The 19,856-nt window shown below is 45.1% G+C and overlaps 1 protein-coding gene across 1 annotated transcript in view; it reads left to right on the forward strand.

Moving 5' to 3' along the window:
• LOC147728380 (N-heparan sulfate sulfotransferase 4) overlaps positions 1–19,856 on the forward strand; it is a 1,294,254-nt gene that overhangs the window by 465,417 nt on the left and 808,981 nt on the right. Inside the window, exon 4 of the mRNA XM_086963276.1 lies at positions 5,353–5,507. Coding sequence (XP_086819402.1) covers positions 5,353–5,507 — 155 coding nt within the window. The remainder of the gene's footprint in view (positions 1–5,352; positions 5,508–19,856) is intronic.

Below are 19,856 nucleotides of genomic sequence, written 5' to 3' on the forward strand. Positions count from 1 at the left end.
AAATGTTTTTATGACATCACTGAACCCTGGAAAAAAACATGCTTTCATCTGCACACGATCTCAGGCTGTTGCTGAGACAAGTCCAACAGTTACAGATCCCTAGTCCAGAGTTTTTTCAAATCTTTAAACATTTCTGCATCAACACCAGTATGATTCTCTTTGCTGGAGACCAGAGGAAGTGAGTGAAAGAGGTGCTCAAGCCATAGCAATCAGCATATGTGTTTTGTCACTAGCAGATGCCTGGAGGATGCAACCATGGGAAGGCTCAGTGGCCGTAGGAGATGGGCAGGCTGAGTCGAGGTCACCATTTGTAGGTGTGTATCTTTATGCTCTTATTTCACTGCTAATTTGGAACAACATGGCATATTGCATGCACAATTAATTTTTATATGGTGTTTTTTCACCGCTAATATTTGTAGCTGCCTAGTTGACTTATGTTGTGTGGGACAACTTTAGCCAATCCTCGCTTTTAAGCACTCCAAAAGTCTCATGCTTAGACTTTAGAGCCTATGCTTGCAATGATAAAAACAGTACTGCATGACCAAGAATGCAGAATGATATGGGAAAGAGCCAGGATAGGCTAACATTTGATGGAGCTACTAGGCAGCAGTGGATCTTCATAACTTGCCCAAAAGAAAATAAAACAGGTTTTTGGTTAACAGTGTTTACTCTAGAAAGCTATTATTTTATTCATCTAATTTACTCTAGTTAGGTGGAATAACTAGATCGTATGATTTAACTCAGCTAAGAGATATTTCAAGTCGACAATCCTGTCACCTCTGATTATACTAATTTATTATCATTCTTTAAAGAAAGTATGCCTTTAACATCTACATGTTTTACTGGGTTGTGTTTGTACCTGTTATAATTCCATGCATATTAACATTCTGCAAATATATGAATGTCTGGTGCCTTTTCGGTGACACATAAACTGCCCGTGGCACCAATTCTAGCATTGTCACTTCTAGTGGTCTTCGAGGTCAAATGGCATGCCATATACCTCAGCTGCAAAGCACCCGCTCTCCATCCCCTGGGAAATTTGGAAGTTGGCCAAGCCACCATTTGACTGGAGGCAAAAAGAGCAAAAAATATCTGGCCAGGAAGCATTCTCCATCTATGCATACAGAATCTGGCAGGGTATTTTTGCATCCACTGGGACTGCCCCTACCCGAATGTTATTTAAAAATTAATAATAGACATCTGCTTAAAGAGCAGTACATCATGACTCACCATCTACTCCTCCAATCACTTGTTGACTGGATCTTTGCAGGTTATCCTGTATAAAGCTCCCCTAACTTTCTGCTAGGTCAAACTAACATACATGCACATCAGTACATTAGCTCTGTTGTCTGTCTTGTTACTGGTCAAATTCCTTGATTTCCCCACTGTGTTTTACAGAGAAGTGCACAAGCCCCTACCTTTATGACGTAATTCAGTCAATTAAATTACACTGCTTTTCCATCCAACCTTTTTTCTCTTCAGTACTCTAACAAAACCCAAAGTATTTAACATGAAACTTTATGTGATGTTTCTTAAATATATGTCAGACAGAGATTGACCAAAACATCTACCTGGGTTATAACCTCAGTGCTCAAAACAAAATTAGTACTGTGAGAAAAATAGTATTTCGAACTAAGGAAACTCAAACACATCCTACCATTGACATAGACTTCAACATTCCCGTCACAGGCCAGCTTAAATGCAAAGCTGTCCTAAGGTATTCCCTTATGTGCTGGCATCGAAGAGTCACAACATGATCACTGGTGAGAGGTGTATTGTATTGTATTGTATTGTATTGATTTTTGTATAGCGCGATTGCTGCCCAATGGGCGTCCAAGCGCAGAAGGTGTACAGTGATGATCGCATAATCAACAGCTTCAGCACAACATACCTACAAATGTCTACTTTGCGTCTCCTCTCAAGGCTCACATTGAAAGCATGCTCCAACATTAATGGTTTTTGTCTAATATAAAGATCAGATCTCTCCTGTAATTCAAGAAAACGCGCACAGCCAATCACTTTAAACAATCTGAACTGCAAGAATATCTGTGTTGGTCAGAACGTACCACAAATCACAAACTGACCTTTGCATACCGGTCAATGTAATTCCAAGGTAGAAGTGTTATCAACATTCTAACAATGAATGTTATCAGTCATTTCTCTGATGGAAGTTTTACGTGCTTTGCAATTTGCTGTTCTGTCTGCTCTAATGTTGCATTCGGGTCCCACTCCTAAGCAAACTCCACACTGTACTTTTTTTCGTAAATCTAAAATATATAAATACTTTGCAGAAAAAAAAGGTGGCCCCGTCTTTCTATTCTGCATTTTGTGAACAAGAAGTCACTGAGGAACAAGCAATCAGTGATAACACAGCAAAACCAGAAATAGCATTTTAATATAATGGGTGAGCAAGGACTTTTCAGGTGTCTTTCTATAACGTTTGATGATTTCTGTAGGTAGGTCTACATTAAAGGTAAAATCAGTAATTTGTGATATCATCAGATTTTATTCAAATAATTGTGTGCCTCTGATACTGACATTTAGAATCCATTTTCAATTACAACACGGTCATGGTATCGGAAAATACATTGTAACACCCCCAAATTCATTACCATTGTATAATCATAATAAAACATTATTTTTAATTAAATTCAATTTTGTTGGACTGGGTCCTCTCTGCATGTCATCCCAGATATTTGCCTTCCTTTTCTGAACCCTTTTTTGTTGGCTTTTAGAACTCTGTGCACTTTACTCCTGCTGTTCAGTTGCAAAGGGATTGTGCTTTCCCTTAAAAACATGGTCAAATTGGTCTACTCCTGATTGGTATATTGTATTCACTTACAAGTCCCTAGTAAATGGTACTACATGCACTCAGGGCCTGTACATTAAATTCTACTAGTGTGCTGCATCACTCATTGTGCAACCACTAAAATAGTCCTGTAAAACATTTCTCAGGTCTGCCACTGCAGCCTGTAGGGCATTTTGAAAGTGCCATTTCGACCTGGCAAAATAAACCTTTTGTGAGGCCTAAACCTTCCGTTTTAATACTTATGTCACCCCTAAGGTAGGTTCTAAAGACTCATAGGGCAAGCTGCATAGTATGTTAAAAGTGGGACATGTGTTTTTAGCTTTTCCATGTCCTGACAGTAAAAGAAACATAGTTGTTTTCATTGTAGAGAGGCTATCTCTCCCATAGACTAACACTGGGTAACACTTAAGTTTGGGAACAGATAATAAAAATGCTTCTTCCACTCATTTGCATTGTAATTTAAAATTATTTTTAATGGTAATTTCAGTTTTTAGGTTACTTTTCTGAAAATGTCCCTTTTAGAAAGTTGGCATTTTCCTTCTTAAATCGAATGTGCCTTTCTGCCGGTGTCCAGGGTCTTCTGAATGTGAATGGCTCTATTGTGGTGTGGTGTATTCTTCTAGACATGGAGACAAAAGTGGCCTGGGTGTACAAGGATGGGTGAGGAGGAGTTTTGCCCTGCTGATTGCACTTCAAAGAATCCTGCCTACAGCACACACACGGCAACTGCCCTTGCCTTTGTTCCCTATACAGTTTGGACCAAACCCAAGGAAAGTGGATATTGGCCTGAACCAGTATGGAAGTAGGCTAGGAATTGCCCCCACACAAAGGCAGGCAGCGGGCATAAATGCGGCACCTTCATAACCTTTCATAAGAACACTCCTGGACCTGTGTATAATTCACAAAATGGACTTCCCTACTGTCTAAAGTAGGAAGAGTGTCCCTGCTTACCTTGAACCCAGGCTCCCCAAGGGTCAGTTGGCTGACTTCTTATTTGACCTACAGGGAAGCAACAGACTTTCAAAGGCCTCCCTGCAACTGCCCAGCTGACCAGCACCAACTGAACCTGCCTAGACCTGCCTGAGCCCTGCTACTGGCCTCTTCTGAAGTGAATCCTGATCCCCAAGAGCTGCTATACCCCCAGGTCTTTTTTTATCAGAGTATACTCCGCCTGCATCAAAATAAAGTTAAAAGTGGAAATCCAGACGTTTGGAGCTACTTAGGACCGTGTTAAGAAATTACCATCCACAAGACACAACAACACGAAGCTGCAGCGACAACCTAATGTTTGCCTTAGCTTTGACTACCTGCTCCTGCAACAACCTTCATGTCTACCGCTAATGTGAAGCTCAAGCGACGACTTGCTCCTCACACTGAACAGTGACAGCCAACCTCAACTGCCAACACGAAGCTCCAGCGGCAACTTCCTCCTCATGGCAACAAAGGACTCCTCACATCCCCCACCAAAGTGAAGCCCCAGCTGAGGCTCCTCTTGTGGACTTTCTCTGTGAAAAGGTAAATCTCTTCACCAGGACAAAACTGGTCCCTGTAACTGACCCATGCCCCATCGCGTTTAGCTCAAACCTGTCACTTTGTCCCAGTCCAACACGACCAGATATCCGCTTGTGGCACTTCCTGATTCTTGATGCTATTTTTTCTAAAAACTTTAAGATTTAATATCTCTGGTACTACTGATTGGATATTTGTTGCTCAGGTATCATTTTATTTAATAAAATGTACTCTATGTTTCTTAATTGATTTGGGATTTCTCTTGTGTAGTGTTTTTTGAGTGCTGTCTAAATACTTTACAAATTGCCTCTAAGTTAATCATGACTGCTTTTGTGCTAAGAAGCTACCAGAGAGTTAATCCCAGGCTTATTTAGTTATTTTAATGATACACCCTGATATGGATTGTGCTTACTATTTGAGTGGGGCTTCCACTGGTCTTAACTAATAGCCCAATTTTCTTGCATATTTTTTGTGTTGCAGAAATCACAGCTATCTATTGCACAATTCACACGTTATACATTTAGTTATATTTATTTACATTTTTTGTTAGTACACACAAGTAAAAACATGATTCAGCCATTTCCAAGTGCTTTCTGTAGCACGATTTATATTGTATTCCTCTAGTTTTATGAAGATACTTATTGCAAAACAACAGGCAACGAAAAAAGAAAAAAAATCACATAAAAAACTGCCTTTTGACTATTAAAGTTTGACAAGATAAAGGATCATTAGAGAACCAGGTGAATGAAAGTGTGGATTAAATAAATCAGATAGATGGGTAAACTACTAATGCTCTTTTCGGGAATGGAGTTTTTAGGTGATGTAGCTCCACTACTTTAGGAGCTAGTGACCATCTATGTCCATACATGTGAACTGACTGGATGCTAGAATCTGTGACAGTGGGAGAAATCAGTAGATTACAAAATGCATCCCACTGTAGATAGCCTTAACCAATGAGAAATGTCATAATTTCACTCAAGATGACATTCTCGCCATTCTCCCCGACAGTACCACATGTGCTCTTGTTTTCGCAGGTACTATTGAGGAGGATGAAGGTGATGATTTGCTTCTGGCCTCAGTGGACGAGTTCTGGTGGTTCCCCCACATGTGGAGTCACATGCAGCCTCACCTCTTCCACAACGAGTCATCCCTGGTGGAGCAGATGCTTCTCAACAAGGAATTTGCACTAGTGAGTAACGACAATATCTGATGCCTTACCTATGATACTAAGTGTGACCAAACTTTAGTTAAAATCATTTTTACAATTGAATATATTTTCACAAACATACCTAAATTAATGAAAGAGGAATAGATGCAGTGCAACAAAAAGATAAAGGTGTTTCGATACTGTATAAAACCAGTATATAAATGAGTTGTTTGAATGGACTGCATGGGCTAATTCTGTCCAACCTGCTCTGGTCCCAGAACGATAGCTATTCTAATGCACTCAAACGTTTATCTTAAGTGCTATAATGACGAGCTTCGAAATGCCTCACATGGGAAGCTATTCCAGTTAATATATCCTGATGTTTATGGCTTTTCTCCGAATGCCTAATTTCAATTTCTGTTTTGTGTATTTTCAAAGCACTTTCTCTTGTTTTATTATTTCTTTTCATTCCAAGCATTTACTATATTGCTAAAGGCTCTACTCTAAAATGTATATTAAGTTAGTAGCCTCCTACCATGATGACTAAACAGATAACATTCGTTATCAATAAAACAAGTTAAGTCCGATTTTTCGGTTGCCGAATGGTACTCTATCCTTCAGGGGTGGAGAAGGGCATTTCCTTTACCACCCTGTTGATGTACCTTGTACGAAATTTAGAGATGATGCTGGCCCAGTGGTCATCTATGAACGTTGAGGGGAATCCACATCACTGTGGTTCCCTTTCAATATACAACCGGTTTGATGAACGGCTTCTGTCGGTTATAACATCCTTTCACAAAATGTTTTAAAATGTTTGGGTTTTCAAAATAAAGTGACCCAGTTTGGGAGTTTATTTCTGAAGAACAAAAATAATGCCCCCAACACCCTCCATTCGAGCTGTCAGAAAATGTTTTCTGTCCACAGAGCCAGCAGATGGGCCCTCGATGGATAGATAACTTGATGGGGGAAACATCCTTTACAACAAAACTTTTACCACGCGGTGCTTTTACATCGCAATTTTTACAACGCAAACCATTACAACGCATTGCGCTGGGGGGCGCTCTAGGATAGGGAATAGGTTTAATTTACTATCCAACACCTTCCCTACTATCCACGGGGACTGGAGTTGGAATAGTACATTAAACTATTCACTATCCAGCACCCCTCAACACTTTGCGTTGTAAAGGCATGCGTTGTAAAACTTGCGATGTAAAAGCATGCGATGTAAAAGTATGCGTTGTGATGTCATACATCCCTTGATGGGCGTACAGAGAGATGGACGAACAGAGTACAATATCTGCCAAACTGTTAATCTGACCGTTGTTATTTTAAGGAGCTTTATTTTCTCAAATCGGTTATATTTTTGACACTGTGATGGGCAAAACTGGATATTGTATGGTAAGATTGATTTGCAGCTGTACATTTAATCTGCTTCCCAAACATAGTGTAGTCTTAAATGTGAGCCCTTCTTTGAAACATGGCATAGTACCGAGAAGAAGAAAAACAGACGGACAGGCGTTTTCTCTGGTCTGCACCATTTACTTTTTTGTGACGATTATTCAGAGGTGTGCTGGGGAGAGCATGCAGGCACGTACGCCAGTAACAATAAGGCTGGTCTTTTCCAAATTTGCATACATCCTATAAATACCTTGGTAGTGCCCATTGGTACCACAAACACTGCCACGGCGATTTTAATTGCATTTTCTAACAGATTCCTGTTCAAAATGTTGTTAATCTCAATTATTGCTTAGTCCTATTCTTGGATACTACATATCAGACATTGTTTGTGCCCTTTTATTCTATGGTTTATAATGTTTTTATATCTCAGCTGTTTCGCTTTTGTTTTATCAGAGTTAAAACCCCTACCGTTAATGTAACACCTGTTCATCTGACATTAGCATTCATATTTAAATGTATTTACAATATTCATATAGTCCTTTCCTAGCTTTGAAGAGCAATGTACACCAAACATGAAGGACCACATTCACAATTCTGAAATGTACAAATGTAGGCTACATATGTTATGTTATAATTTTGTTAAGCGCACAGCTGCCCCAGAGAAGGGGCGTCCCGGCGCTGTCAGTCTAATTGTACAGAATAAACAGAAGCTGGCCAAAGAAATCACAGTCCCTAAGACAATAGAAAAAGGAAAGTCTTAATGGCTTTCCGGAAGGTCAATGTGTCCTCTATGCCACGAATGGAGACTGGCAAAGAATTCCACAGCTTAGCTGCCAGGAGCCAGAATGAACGGCCCCCGGCACGGCACAGTTTAATCCTAGGTATGATTACCAGATGTTGTCCCAATGAGCGCAAGCTACGTTGGGGAATGTAGGAGGTTAGAAGAGGACACAATAGCTCAGGACTTTTACATTTCAAGATTTTATACAGAGTGCTTTAAACTGGATCTGTGTGCCAATCGGAAGCCAGTGTAAGCCTCTGATTGTGGCTCTGGCAGAGCATCTACGAGGGAGTCCAACCAGTGCTCTAGCTGCCGAGTTTTGGACTCGTTGGAGTAGCAAGATCTCGGCTTGGTTTGCGCCCAGAAGCAGCACGCTCACATAGTCCAGGCGCGATAAACTCGTAGCCTGGACAATAAGCTGCTGAACTGGCGCATTGAAGAACTTCAGGATGGGGTGGAGACCTATCAACAGGCCCACGCAGGTCGCAGCCACCTTCTTCGTGGGGGTCTGAGACCCCTGCCAATGATCCTCTAGGTCTACAGAGTAAATCAATCAGTCGCCACCCAAGTTGTGAAATGTTTGCTGGCCAAGCGAACATTTCAAGGATTGACAGGAACCTCTGTCACAGCAGTTCCTATCAATGTACTGTAAGTTTGACAGACAGCTCCATCAACATGATGGAGCTGTACATCAAACTTACAACATTCTTTATTCTCAAAAAGAAAATACCCTTGAAAAACATCTGTATGTTTGCCCATCCAAATCAGGTAAAGAGACATACAGCCAAACCTCCGACAGTCCTTAGCTCATTGGGCTACTGGAGGGTTTTGACCTTTGCAGACAGAGCAGTCTCTGCTGCCATCCAACTATGGTCTGCCTGGATGTAAATTGGACAGGTGGACCATTATGTTGGTTGGGAAGGAACTCTGTTGCAGTTGCAACGGAGTTCCCTCTCCACCAACATATAAATCTGGCCCTATATAGTTAGTGTGCATTTCTGAATATCAAAAGCCACAAAGAATTCCCAGAATGCTCTTAGAAACCAGTGTCTGCTATAGATTTCAAGCAATAACAGCTCTGCAAACTATTTTTCGCCCATGATTGAACCCATCCCATAACTTGGTGATTTCTGGGCGTGAAGGTTCCCATTTTTACCTTGAATAATAATGTATTTCTTCCTTGCTAAACATTAACCTATGACCATTTTGAGGGGCAAAGTATGACTGCCAACTCTAAAAAACCCCCACCACTGACACCTCTGAGAATATTTGCACCCATAGAAAATCCACCATAATTGTAATGGTAGACAGAATGATAACTCATTGGTAAGAGTGGTAGTCTCCCAGTGGTAAGGGAAACTCCTTCTTAAAAACATAGTGTCAGTGTATGACTTTCTAAACAGCAAAAACAAAACAGGTGACCATTATTAATCAACACCACAACTGGTGGAAAAAAGTCAAGACTGGCAGAAAAAATCTCCCTGGCATATCGAAGAAGGCTGAAGGCAAGACCTCTGGAGACAAAATCAATACGAGGTGGTACTGGACTAGGACATGGTGGAACCTGTTTAACTCGAATCCAATGGTTTTCTGAGGACTTATATGAAGAGAAACAGGAAATAGAGACAAACACGATCTTGAAATGACAAACAAGAAGTATGGTATCTATAATGGTTTGGGAACATAGCTGTTAATAGAACAGGATAGGTTGCCTCCTTGGGCTATGTTTTTTTCTTCTCCTCATTCAACTCGGGTTTTGATGTCTTTTACCCTTGCCATTCCTCTGCAAAGGAGGAGACCACAGACCCCCACAAGGAGGTACAGAAAGGAAGGCAATAGGTTAAAAAAAGACACCATCCTTCTTTTTGGTAAGTCTCTCTCAGACAGTGTCCGCTTTTTCGGCAGCTGCATAAACTTTACTGGGAGGCACTTGCAGCTATGTCAGAGAGTTCTGTCAGCATAACCATTGGACAGTGGAGTTCTTCTTATTTTCTATTTTATTATCCTTAAGCCCTTCATCGGCCTCCGTTAGCCTCTGGCCAGTTTTGATATATATCCCAGAATTATTTCCTATTTTTGGACCCATTTCCCAACAAGTCCATTCTTTTTTTTTACTAATCTTTTTATTAACAGTGCTCATTCTCATTGACATGACCATCCATTGGGCACATTGCATCAGACAAACAGGCAGTGAACAACGTAAAGAATAGTCATAATTAACCATCCACAGGACATTCAGAGTGAACCCCCTTATCCCAGGCCTCCCCCCATTCCCCTGTACCTTCCCCAAGGCCCCCAGATCTTATTCTATTTTTTGGGGCACCCCGTACTCTTGTAAATGGTCTTCCTGCCCTCTGGCACCAATCAAGGTCCCGCTCCCATTGGTCCCACAGTGGAGGAGCCGTCGCCCCCAGGCCCTAGCAATATTCCTTTTTGCCACACCCGCCGCCATGGCCAACCAAAGTTCCCCATATCTGGTCCAATCAGTAGGCCCCTTAATCATCAAAAGTAGCCATCTGGGCTCCCTCGGGCCCGGAGAGCCCACCACTTCCTCCATTATATCAGTGACCTTAGTCCAAAAGGGGACAATATCTGGGCACTCTGATAGTATGTGGTAGAAGGACCCTTCGCCCCGCACCCCCACGCACACAAAGTGGACTGGCACCCACCTCAGGTGTACAGTAGGGTACAGGGTAGTAAACTCAGTGTAATATTTTGAGCTGCACCAATCTGAACCGGACCAGGATCGCAATTTCTTGTGGCTTCTGCAGGGCGTCCTGCCAATCGTCGTCCTCTAAGGGGCCCAAGTCCCGCTCCCAAGTTGCCCTCAGTGACACCAAGGGATCAGGCATGATGTTATTTAACTTATGATAGATCGTGGACGTGGGCTTGTCAATGATAGGATCCTCCATCGGGGAATATTCTGGGATCTGGGAGCCCCCACGGATACGGGAACGTAAGGCGTGCATGAGACGTAAGTAATGATAACGCTGCAAATCCCTCAGGTCATATTCCTGCTGCAGGTATTCAAATTAACGGGGGGCGTCCCCTTTCCACACATCCCCCAAGTAGTCAATGTCAATGAGTTGCCAGCCCCTAAAGTCCTCCAATCGAGCTACCTCGCTCAGTTGCTCCTCAGTCCACAGGGGGGTCCTACTCATCAGGGATCCCGTCCACCCCAGGAATCTATTCGCCTCCCTCCAGCAGTGGACTACCACCCCAGTATGTGCCGGCCACTCTGCCCTTGTTCTTTTGGTGTACAACAAGGACTCGCAATTCCTGCCCGGCATCACAAACCGATCCACTATAGGCCGGCTCCGACCTGTCCGACAAGTCCATTCTTGACATATGAAACATGGACTCTAACCATTTTTAATGCAGCTGTGGTGTTTCACTTATCCAATTACAACAGATCTCCCTTCTAGCAAGCAATAATGCATAAAACAAAAAATTCCTGACACACCCTCCTTCACCCCAAAGATAATTTGTGCAAGGCTTACCTTTATGTGTGTTCTCAAAATACCTTCATGCCAGAAACGTTGTATTTGCGTACGTTGAAAAACATATGTACATCTGTTGCTTTTTCCAGGTCACACTTTGCACAGGCAACCGGCTTTCCTTTCCCCATTTTGGACAGCTTCTCAGGAGTTATATAAGCCCCATGAAAAATGGTTTCTTTTATGAAAAGCAACCTCCATAGCATATCGAAGAAGTCTGAAGGCAAGACCTCTGGAGACAAAAGCAATACGAGGTGGTACTGTACTAGGACATGGTGGAGCCTGTTTAACTCGAAATCGATGGTTTCCTGAGGACTTATATAAAGAGAAACAGGAAATAGAGAAAAACAATATATTGAAATGTCAAACAGGAAGTGTGGTATCGATCTTGGTTTGGGAACAAAGCTGTCATTAGAACATGATAGGTTCGCTCCTTGGGCTAAGTTGAAGACTCATCTGCAAAACTTGAATTGGATTATTCTAAGGCTGGAGGCGAGACAGGAAAAACGTGCTAAACATGTCTGTAGAGTATGTTTAAACCATCCTAGTAACCATATGTGAAGGTAAATACTCTGCAAAAGGCTGCTGCCATCTGTGAGGGCCCGCTGAAATTGAAGTATCATGGAAACTAACATTTAAATTACAGTACTGTCACCCTCGGCTGGAACAGGGATGATGGAAGACACTGGCACACACTCCCATAGAGTGTCTGGCTCTGCATTGTGTACTTGGAAAGTGTTAGAAGGTGGTTCTGACCTTCTGAGCCGTCCGGATTTTTTGCTTTTTGAGCACCTAATTGTTGAGCTTTTACTGTGGGAGAGCCTCATATGTTGGGCTCACCCACAATAAACTCATGGTGAAAGAGACTGCATGTGGATTTTACCGGTGCCCAGCTGGCTCGACTAGGCCGATGCGCTGCAGCTGGAGTAAGGGGCACCTTGTTGATTACATGTGTGTGCACACATGTAGGGGCTGCGCAAGGGAGATTACTGGCATGTGCAGCCCAGGAACAGATACAGATGGAATGGTGTGGTAGGACTTATGCAGAGCTCGGTGGTGACATGGAATAGGCTTTATACAGTGGGAAGAAACATGCCAGGGAAAGTCATTGTGTTTTACTGTTTTTCACTTCATTATTCTCCAATCGGAATGTGGAGCCCATGGGCCAGTTTCACTCTCCTAAGCCCTACAAATTCCAGACACGCACTAAAGTCCACTGTAACTTGTTTGAGTAGAAGTATTCTGCAGAGTCCAAAGCACTACTTTTGGGTCATCCAGAACTTTCATATTGCTCTGACTCAGCTCATAACCAGGGCCTGGCTGAGGCTGACCCTGGCAGGCTGGGTTAATGACCTTCCTTCCAAGGGTGAAGGCCTCCTCTCCAAGAAGAGAAGATGGGTGGAGCTACAGGCTAATCCATCAGCAGCTGTCACCAGGTGCCAGGCCCCAAGCTGCACAAGGTAGAAGGCAGCATGGGGAAGGGCCTTTCAGAGTCCATGTGGCAGAAGACCCCTGGATGATGCCATCTTGAACCAACCCAGAGGCCTGGGCAGGAAGGAGGGAGCAGGGGCAGTGAAGTGATGTGTGGCTCTTTGATACTAGAGACTTCCTGCCAGCCCTCTCCCTATTCTTTAAAAAGTGTTTGCACAGGAAGAGAAGCTTTCTCTGGGGTGTGGTCTGCTTAGGCAGAGGGTGCTGGAGCCTGGTCCCATGGGCAGTTGGAAGGAGGAACCCCCTGACTGTCCCAGGATCTTGAATAGCGCCAGGAGAGGAGTCCAGGACCAGTGAGCAGAAGCCTGGGCCTCTGCGCAAGGAGAAGAGAGACCCAGGAGGAGAGCCAGGTGAAAGGCTTGCGCAGGGAGCCAGTGAAGACTGCCCCCTGCTGCATGCACCCTCTTTGAGACAAGGAGGGCAGGGGAGAGTGCTCCCAGTGGCTAGGGAGTGCCACTAGGAGCGAGAAGAGGCCAGAATTATGAAGATCAGACCCCAGTGGGCTGAGATATGCCCCCCAGAAGGTAGGCAGCCTTTGACCTCTGGCCGACCGACGAAGAAGCGCGTGGTGCTCCGTCGCCGGTCTCAAAGATGTTCCCAGGGTGTGTCCGGTCCCGGGGGCTACCCCCAGAAGAAGTGAAGTCAGGGGTGCGCCATCGAGCACCCTGTGAAGGTGCCCCCATGGGGTGTCAGGAGACCACCCTGGCCCCTGCCAAAAATAAAACCGGGGAGTACCGTCACGCTCCCCGTGAAGATTCAGGCAGGGTCCCGGGATCCCAACTCCGGGCCTCATGTGAGGAGGAGGAGGCGGGGAGCACTGTCGCACCCCCGCAAGAAAGCCTGTAGTGGCCCGGGACCCCAATTCGGGGTCCCGACACCAAGAAACAAAGACGGGGAGCGCCATTGCGCTCCCCGTGAAGAGGTGCACATGGGGTGCAGGACCCCATCCCGGGCCCCAACTAGTAGGAGGAGGAGGGGGGAGAGCCTCTGCACTCCCCCGAAGCTTGAAGAAGGCGGGAATCTCCGTATCTGCCTGAAGGGGTGGGCAGACCCAAAAGAAGTGTACCAGCTTCTGTGGCAGCCAGCAAGGGTGCTGGTTGGTTGGGGAGCCGGCGGGAAACGCTGGGGGTGGGTTCCCTGCGTGGCTCCCCACAGATGTTTAAAGCAGGGTGCCCATGTGGGAGCAGGCCCCCGAGAGGCAGCAGGAGCAGCCGGGGGTGGGCTCCCCAGGCCACATTCACTTACCTGGGGGTTTGGGCTGGACCGGACCCCCCAACGAGGCAAGAAAGCGGTCCAAGACCATCAGCACCACCAGCGCAGCTCTCCCCAGCACAGCGGGAGAGCCGCTAATCTATTATTCACAAAAATGAGGAATCGCCCCATAATGCCTTGCAGGGGAAAAACAGCCTTTTCTCTGTTTGTGCTGGTCCCAGGAGAACGGGGTCACCACCCAGTGAGTGCCCAGGTGTAGGGGGGGCTGCAGGAGCAATGCAGTCTCCCCCAGTACGACGAGAAAATGTCCCCCCTCTAAGTCTCCGGGGACTCTGAAGAAATAACCCCTCAAGGGCTCAGCAGCATTAAATGACTTCCAGGGCTGGAGCTTTTGTTCTACAGCTAGGTGTGTATTGAGAAGTACACCAAGGGGTGAAGGGCTGAGTTGAGAATGTCTAGAGAAAAGCATCCCCTGAAGGCGAAGAGGTGCAATTGCAAGAAAAGTGCATTACTAATTATATTTCTATGAGGTGCATTGACTAATGTTACTTCTACTGAGGGACTGGAAGTCATGTGTAATATTAGATCATAGAAAAGTGGGGTTATGTTGCTAGACATTCCTACTAGAGTGTCAGGCTGTATATATTTAATCCTGTGATTTCATCATGAGAAGTGCATTTGCTAATGTTATTTCTATGGAGGGACTGTAAGTCACATGTGTAATGTGAAGTCAAAAGCCATGAGGGGTTATGTGGCTAGACATTACTGCTAGGATGTCTGGCAGTGTGTGCTTAATCCTGTGATTTCATCTGTGATGCTTTTTAGAGGTAGTGATTGCAATGCATTATAAATGTTATCAAGTTTAATAAGTGCCTCCTTTTAAAGGGATGCTTAAACATGTATTCTTGCTGCTGCATAAAGTGGAGAAGAACCCAGACTATTAGCCCCTAAGAGGTAGAGGGGTACACTTCATGCTCAGTCAGGGTTATGTGTCACCAGGGCAGGTGTGCCTATTTTAAATGCTGGTTGAGATAATGGGATGGGTCACCACTGGGATGGTGCAGTGCACAGGGCCCTCGCTCCAGGTTATGTTCAACTAACTGCATTAGGGGGAAAGATTATGTGTATACATGGGAGTGGTGGCACTAGACCCCACCCCCCTGCGGGAGGGGTGGAGATGTTTTGCAATGTCACAAAGTAATTCCAACCGCTTATGTATGTTTGTAAATTGGGGCATAGTATTGAGTAGTGTGTGTGTTTAATAAATGTACTCTAACCTTTATAAAGCAAAGAACAGACTGGACAATCAATTATTGAGTGTTATTTCTGCGCACCTGTAATGGTGATTACTAGCCCACACCACCTCCCCTGAGTAAGCCTTAGACTGCTCTGCAAAGGTACCCTCTGAGAGTCAGGCGCTACACTAGGGTGTTTGGTTTCCAGTGAAGGACAAATGTGATATGTTATTTGTGCAGGTCTCATAGATACTGCCTCGTTTTACAACAGAAAGGAAGCCCCAACATGCAGAAGGAGATACACAGCCCACCCGCAGACACCATCAGCTCATCAAAGCCGCCAAGAGGGCCTCCTAGATAACAACGCACACAACAGCAAAGAGCTCTTCAACATCGTGAAGGAATTCTCCAACCCTAGCTCCAACACCAACGGCATCCCGCCTTCGCAAGACCTGTGCGACTCACTGGCCACCTTCTTCCACCGCAAGATTGCCGACATTTACAACAGCTTCAGCGCCACGACCACCCCGACAACCACCACCCCCCACGACCACCACCCACACCAACCGCCTGCTTTCCTTAACCAGCGCCAATGACGAGGACACCAGCAAAATCATGAACACCATTCACTCCGGATCACCATTAGACCCATGCCCTCACCACATATTCAACAAAGCCAGCACAGCCATCGTACCCCATCTCCAGAGAATAATCAACATCTCCTTCGAGACAGCAACCTTCCCGGAGAACTGGAAGCACGCTGAGATCAACGCCTTACTCAAGAAACCCAAGGCGGACCCCAAGGACCTCAAGAACTTCCGGCCCATCTCCCTGCTACCGTTCCCGGCAAAGGTCATCGAGAAGACCGTCAACGAACAACTGACCTGCTTCCTCGAGGAGAACAACATCCTGGACCCTTCCCAGTCCGGGTTCCGCAGCAACCATAGCACTGAGACTGCCCTCATCGCCGCCACCGATGACATCAAGTCCCTGCTGGACAATGGAGAAACGGTGGCCCTCCTACTGGACCTGTCAGCCGCCTTTGACACGGTCTGCCACAACACACTACGAACACGCTCACACGAGGCCGGAATCCAAGAGAAGGCTCTGGACTGGACCACATCGTTCCTCTCTGGCAGAACTCAGAGCGTCCTCCTCCCCCCTTCTGCTCCAAAGCCACCGAGATCATCTGCGCCGTACCCCAGGGCTCTTCCCTCAGCCCGACGTTGTTCAACATCTACATAACACCCCTCACCCACGTCGCCCGACAGCACGACCTCAACATCATCTCCTACGCCGATAACACCCAGTTGATCATTTCCCTCATTAAAGACCCTCACACCGCCAAAACCAACCTCCACAAAGGAATGAAGGACTTTGCTGAATGGATGAAAAACAGCCGACTGAAGCTGAACTCAGACAAGACAGAGGTCCTCATCCTCTGCCTCACCCCCTCAGCCTGGGAAGACTCCTGGTGGCTGACAACACTGGGAACAGCACCTATACCCACCGACCACGCACGCAACCTAGGGGTCATCCTCGACGCCACCCTCTCCATGACTAAGCAGGTCAACGCTGTCTCCTCATCCTGCTTTAGCACCCTCCGAATGCTCCACAGGATCTTCAAGTGGATCCCCACCGAAACAAGAAAAACAGTCACCCAGGCCCTCGTCACCAGCAGGCTGGACCACGGAAACGCCCTCTATGCAGGAACATCGGCCAAGCTCCTAAGACGGCTGCAACGCATCCAGAACGCCTCAGCATGCCTGATCCTCGACATCCCCCACCGCACCCACATCACCCACCACCTGAGATACCTGCACTAGCTCCCTGTCAACAAGAGGGTCACTTTCAAGCTCGTCCTCAATGCGCACAAAGCTCTCCACAACACCGGCCCAGCATACCTCAACAGACGACTCAGCTTCTACACCCCCACCCGCCAGCTCCTCTCCGCAGGCCTCGCCCTCGCCACTGTACCAAGCATCTGAAGAACGACCGTCGGCGGCAGATCCTTCTCCCACCTCACCGCCAAGACCTGGAACACCCTACGGCAGACCCAAGACCTACTGGCCTTCAGAAGACTCCTCAAGACCTGGCTCTTCGATCAGCAGCAGCACCCCTCCCCCCCCAGCGCTTTGAGACCCTAATGGGTATGTAGTGCGTTTTATAAGTGTCTTGATTGATTGATTGATTGATTGAACCTGGGTCAATTGCTGCCAAACCTTACAGTACTTCTATTCTTCTGAGTTCCAGGTTTGTCCAGCAGAGTAGGAAAGGAAAGCAGACCAAGGCACGCCAATTCACTCAGAATGCAAACACTATGTGGGTATCCTTCTAATCAGCATGAAATTAGAGGCAACCCAAAAAAGTGGTACTTCAACTGAGGCGGGAGGTGGTGAAGAAAATTACTAATGAAACTAATCATGTACAAATGGCTTCACGTCTGATGCATGAAAGGTATGGTGGATCTTCGCTGAAGGTGGTAAGTTAAGTTTTGGACAACTGAATTTACTTTTTTGAGGATGGAAAATAATCCAAAAGAAGTGGCCTAGGTTTTGCTGATAGCTGATGAGTTAGCAGAAAATGGGATGATAATCCGACCTTGCTTTCTGTTTGGGAAGCAGGTACACATTGTGTGTGTAGTATTTTTTGGGCCTTTTTAAATTATTTCTAAATCATCATTCAGCGTTGTTCCTGTAACTGTTCGATAAATTCTGTTGCAGCAGGAATAACAGCTACAGTTGTGAGGAGGTAGGTAAGACTCAAGGATAGTATCTTTGCACACAAAGAAGGAGCAACCTTAGTTGGTGAATGTGTGGTATTGTTATACACAAATTCTGCTAACTGTAAATAAGTAGACCAGTTACTCTAAGCAGTACTATTGTAGCATCAAAGATATTGATTTGCCCTCAAAGTCTACCCATTTTGTCTTTGGATATTATCCTGAGGAGAGTGCCTATTTAATGTCCATAGAGAAACAGTGATAGTATAAGGCAGTCCATTTAACAGAAAAACGTTAGACAAGAAACCCTGCATCATAGCTGTTGTTGATGTTATCACCTTGAAAGTTTAAAGTTCGGTCAGCCTAGAGAAGGGATCAACCTTCACCACAATGACATGAAAACCATCTGAAGGTGGCAAATCCTCTTTGAAATCAGTAGATGTTATGTATCAGAGTTGAGAAGACATAGTCAAAGGCCTCAGGTAACCAGATTAGGTGTATAAAGTTCAGGGGTAGGCATAACTTCTGACTTCTGACTATTTAAACATGTATAACAGTCCGCCACCCCACCAAGCTCTTGTGGAACCTTTTCAAACATTGTGATATAGTATGGATCAACTATGCAATGCATACCTCATAAGCATGGTAAGATAGCCCATCCCTCAGGTGGGTTCATCTCGAGATGCTTGTTTCCTGTCCAGGGAGGACCTGGCTTGGCAGTTCGGGCTGAACTGTTCCCATTGGAAACATGATCAAGACTGATTTGCATATGGCTGGGTCTAAACTGAAATGGCATGGGGAGCAAGAAAACAATGGATTTAGACCCAGATCTTTGTACTGGGGTGAATGTATGACATTGTTCAGCATTCTATCCATCAATTGTTCTTTTTTTCATAGAAAATTGGCATTTTCTTCCCTAAGCCATTTGGTGTCTTTAGCTTCCCTGGGTCACATGATTGAGTGTAGGGGACAGTTGAACTTTGTGTATTCCTTGTCCTAGGTTTGAGGAAGTTAATATAGTCATTAAAGGAGGGAATCGAAAGAGAAAAAAAGTGCACTGGCACATTAAAACATTACACAAAAGAATGGCAGACACTATCCTAATCCAACAGCCATCTTGAACCCTATGTATACTACGTCTGAGTTTTAAATAAGACATGCTAATTGGACTCCCGTTTTTCTGAAAAGTTTCCAGATTGTTTATAGTCGAACAGCAGATACCAATTACAAATGGCTTCAGGACACTACTAATTTATTACTCAATGTCTGTTTTTTGGAGTCAGGAAAGCTGTTCGAGATTAGAGAATATGAAGTTCCAACTTACTGGCACTGATCCAGTTTGGGTATAAAAACACAACATAATAACATCACTATCATTGAGATTAAGTACTCCCTGTCGTACATTATGAGGATATTGCAAGTCGAGTTCCTTTAGAAGATCATTACACTCTGAGGGGAATTTCAATGTTCTTTTCATGTACAGAAGAGGGTACTTTATTCCTTAAAACACATCACCCTTCCTATTACAGCTTACACCCTTGGGACCTCATTTATGAGGCTGTGCATCACTTTTACGCCGCCGGTGCGTCACTTTTTGTGATGCACCAGTGGCGTAAAAAATGCACCTTGTTGCGCTGTATTTACAAAGTGACGCATCTAGGTAGACGCGTCACTATGTAAACCCCTGCGCCACATTATACCTGCGCCAGGTGTAATGTATGCAAGGGGGGTGTATTGACGCAAGGAAGGGTCATAGAAGTGACGCAGTGAAATCTATGAGATTTCACTGCGTCACTTTTAGAATGCCGATGCGTCAAAATCTTGCGCCTGCCTCACAGCAGGCGTAAGACTGACGCAGGCCCTTTCACGTGGGGTTTGCCCCAAGTGAAAGGACGCATTGCTGGAGTTGCGTCACATTTGTGACCCACTCCAGCAATTCGGCACTTTTGCACTTACAGATACGTCAGAAATACTGACGTATCTGTAACTCCTTGCGACATGATGCGTCATACATTAAATATGACACATCAGGAATGTCGCAAGGAGTGCGCATTG

This window comes from Lissotriton vulgaris, chromosome 3_1 (assembly GCF_964263255.1).
Source record: "Lissotriton vulgaris chromosome 3_1, aLisVul1.2, whole genome shotgun sequence".
Taxonomy (NCBI): domain Eukaryota; kingdom Metazoa; phylum Chordata; class Amphibia; order Caudata; family Salamandridae; genus Lissotriton; species Lissotriton vulgaris.